Source organism: Penaeus monodon, chromosome 39 (genome assembly GCF_015228065.2).
Source record: "Penaeus monodon isolate SGIC_2016 chromosome 39, NSTDA_Pmon_1, whole genome shotgun sequence".
NCBI classification, from domain to species: domain Eukaryota; kingdom Metazoa; phylum Arthropoda; class Malacostraca; order Decapoda; family Penaeidae; genus Penaeus; species Penaeus monodon.
In genome coordinates, this window is record NC_051424.1 from 269,321 (window position 1) to 271,820 (window position 2,500).

General features: G+C 37.7%; 1 protein-coding gene across 1 annotated transcript in view; it reads left to right on the plus strand.

Moving 5' to 3' along the window:
• LOC119597430 (RING finger protein 212B-like) overlaps positions 1-1,872 on the plus strand; it is a 9,736-nt gene extending 7,864 nt beyond the window's left edge. The window contains exon 9 of the mRNA XM_037946999.1: positions 852-1,872. Within this exon, the coding sequence (XP_037802927.1) occupies positions 852-1,116 (265 nt within the window). The 3' untranslated portion in view covers positions 1,117-1,872. The remainder of the gene's footprint in view (positions 1-851) is intronic.
• The last annotated feature ends 628 nt before the right edge of the window (positions 1,873-2,500 follow it).

The window sequence follows — 2,500 nt, forward strand, 5'->3', positions numbered from 1 at the left end:
AGCAGTATTTTTACAGTATCTTCGGATCAGCTCCAGATACCCTCCTCTTGTTCCATGTGATGCTTTGTTTGTGCACCAGTTCTCTGTGTTTACTCTTTAGGTATCTTATTTGAGCTTTTAAATGCTTTATGATAGAACTTAGGTTCTTATTATCCAATCCCTCTGAAAATTAGCCTCATCTGGGAAAATCCCAGATGAGGCTAGAAAATGAAGATATTTGGTCTTGGTTTTTCATTAAAAAAACAGTAAATAGTAAATTATATACTGGTATAAAAAATATTTCCAAACGTCCTTTTACAGCATATTACTAATCATCGGAAATATATCTATGTTCTTAGGGACTGTTTAAAGATTGTCATACATACTGTTTCCAGGTTTATAATTTGTGTCAGTGACCAATGCTCTCATGCTAATGATTTTTTTAATGTCTAGCTTGCTTTAGATTTGGTGTAGAATCCCTTAACACTGAATATGTGCAGAACTGTGTTTACCAAACTTTTTGTGTCTTCATTTTTTCTAAACCCTCCTGCAGCACTTAGGAACATTCTCATGAGCCTCATTTAGGTCATGGCATGAGGTTGGGAACCACTGGTCTAGATGGGAAGATGCAAGAAGGCATTGATTTCATGTCTAGAATCTTACAGGATAATCATTAACTTCTCTTCACACATTTAAATTAAAAAAAATCCAGGCAAATATTTCATAAGTTAATCTTCGTATTATTATTTTTCTATATCAAGTCCACATTAATTATGTTTCTTCCTAAACAACAACAAATTAGTGATTTGCAAAGTTCCAATACCAGATGATGTTTGTTAATGCTTTTCTTTCCCACTGCCTGATCGTCCCAGAGGGATGCTGGGCTCCATGGGCAGACTGACCCCCCAGCCACAGGGCCAGCACTGCCACCCTCCAGTGGGAATGAAGAGTGGGCAGCAGATGGCTCCCCACCTCCATGGGCATGTGGGCTTCCAGGCACAACAGAGGTTACAGCTTGATCAGAGGATGGCACCACACCACTCACGGCTCTACTCCCCCCACTTGGCAGGGTCATCTCCAACTGAGGGCTTTGGAAAGGGTGGCTCTGGGCACCTCCCTTTTAGACATTTGGTTTAGAAAGCCGAAATTAGGAATTCAGTTAGGGCAGGATTACATTATTCCAGTTGGTGAAGCAGACAGAAACGGGGAACAAATTTATGGCACAGTGTAATTTTGTTGCTTATAGGGATGTGGATATGTAGATTGATGTGATCTGATGCATAGGTTTGAGGGAGTTTTATGTCAAGGTTTTGGATTTCTTGATATTTTTACTGTGTTGAGGAAGCTCCTGTGAACAAGCTTTTACTGACATTTCAAACAAAGAAAAGGTAAAATGTGTGTTTTTTCCTCTTCATTTATTATTATTATTTTTTTATTGCAGGACTTGTCACAAATTATGTACATAGCACAAAACACTTTGAAATTTATTAAGAGACATTTGTATAAGAAAAGAAGCCAGTTCTCATCATCCTTTCAGAGGTGTTTTGGTAATGTGGTACTGACGTTTGCATATGTTCGTATGTTCTCTACAGAATTATAAAAGAGTCAAGAATAAATTGGTGTACATTTGCACTTACATATCAGGCAAGGTACACTGTGTATCAGAAATATACATTTTATCAACCAGAAGGTTGTTTTGTGTGCAGACTTTATAGAAACTTTGCATAGTGCATCCATGGAAGTGCAATAATTTTGATTCAGCATTTTTTCATTATGGTATTTCACAGACTCCACATGAATGGGAATTATTTTCACCTATTGCAAATATACATTATATTTGTGGTGGGAGCTGCACATATTTCTTGTGTAACATTGTGATTCTTAAAGTTATATATATTTGTATTTTATTATCCTTAACCCTTGGTTCACTAGACTCAAAGATGATTTACAATTTATGTGAAAGAATATTTTAATGGAAAAGGGAGGAGCTAAAAAAGAAAGTGAATTATCCTTCCCAATTTATGAACAGGTCACACTTGACACACGGATACCTTATGTCACACTCCAACCCACCTCTATGCTCCACATGCTTTGTTTCTCTTTCAGTCCCACATATCCTACTATCCTGCCCCTGCTTTGCTGAAGCCTATACCCTTGCTTTTCCTTGCTTGTCTTCACTTCCCAAGCCCCCCAACCTGTCGACAACTGTTCTTCCTCTGATGCATAAATACCCTCCATTTGATCTAATCACTCTTTGACCTTAACCCTCCTCTTCTATCGATCCTATCTTACCCGTTTACTCCTCCTCTTTCTACTCCTTTTACTTCCATACTATCTTATAATGCCAAGTGACCATTGAAATCCAAGACATATTGTTCTAACAGAGAGCTTCTTTAAAGCTCTCCCACCACAGTAGTTTACCATAGTGCTCTATAACCTTTGATGTCTAGCACATTTGTTTCCAACATTAAACATTAAAACATTAAGCATTATCAGGTAGTCAATATTGGGAATGAGAGAG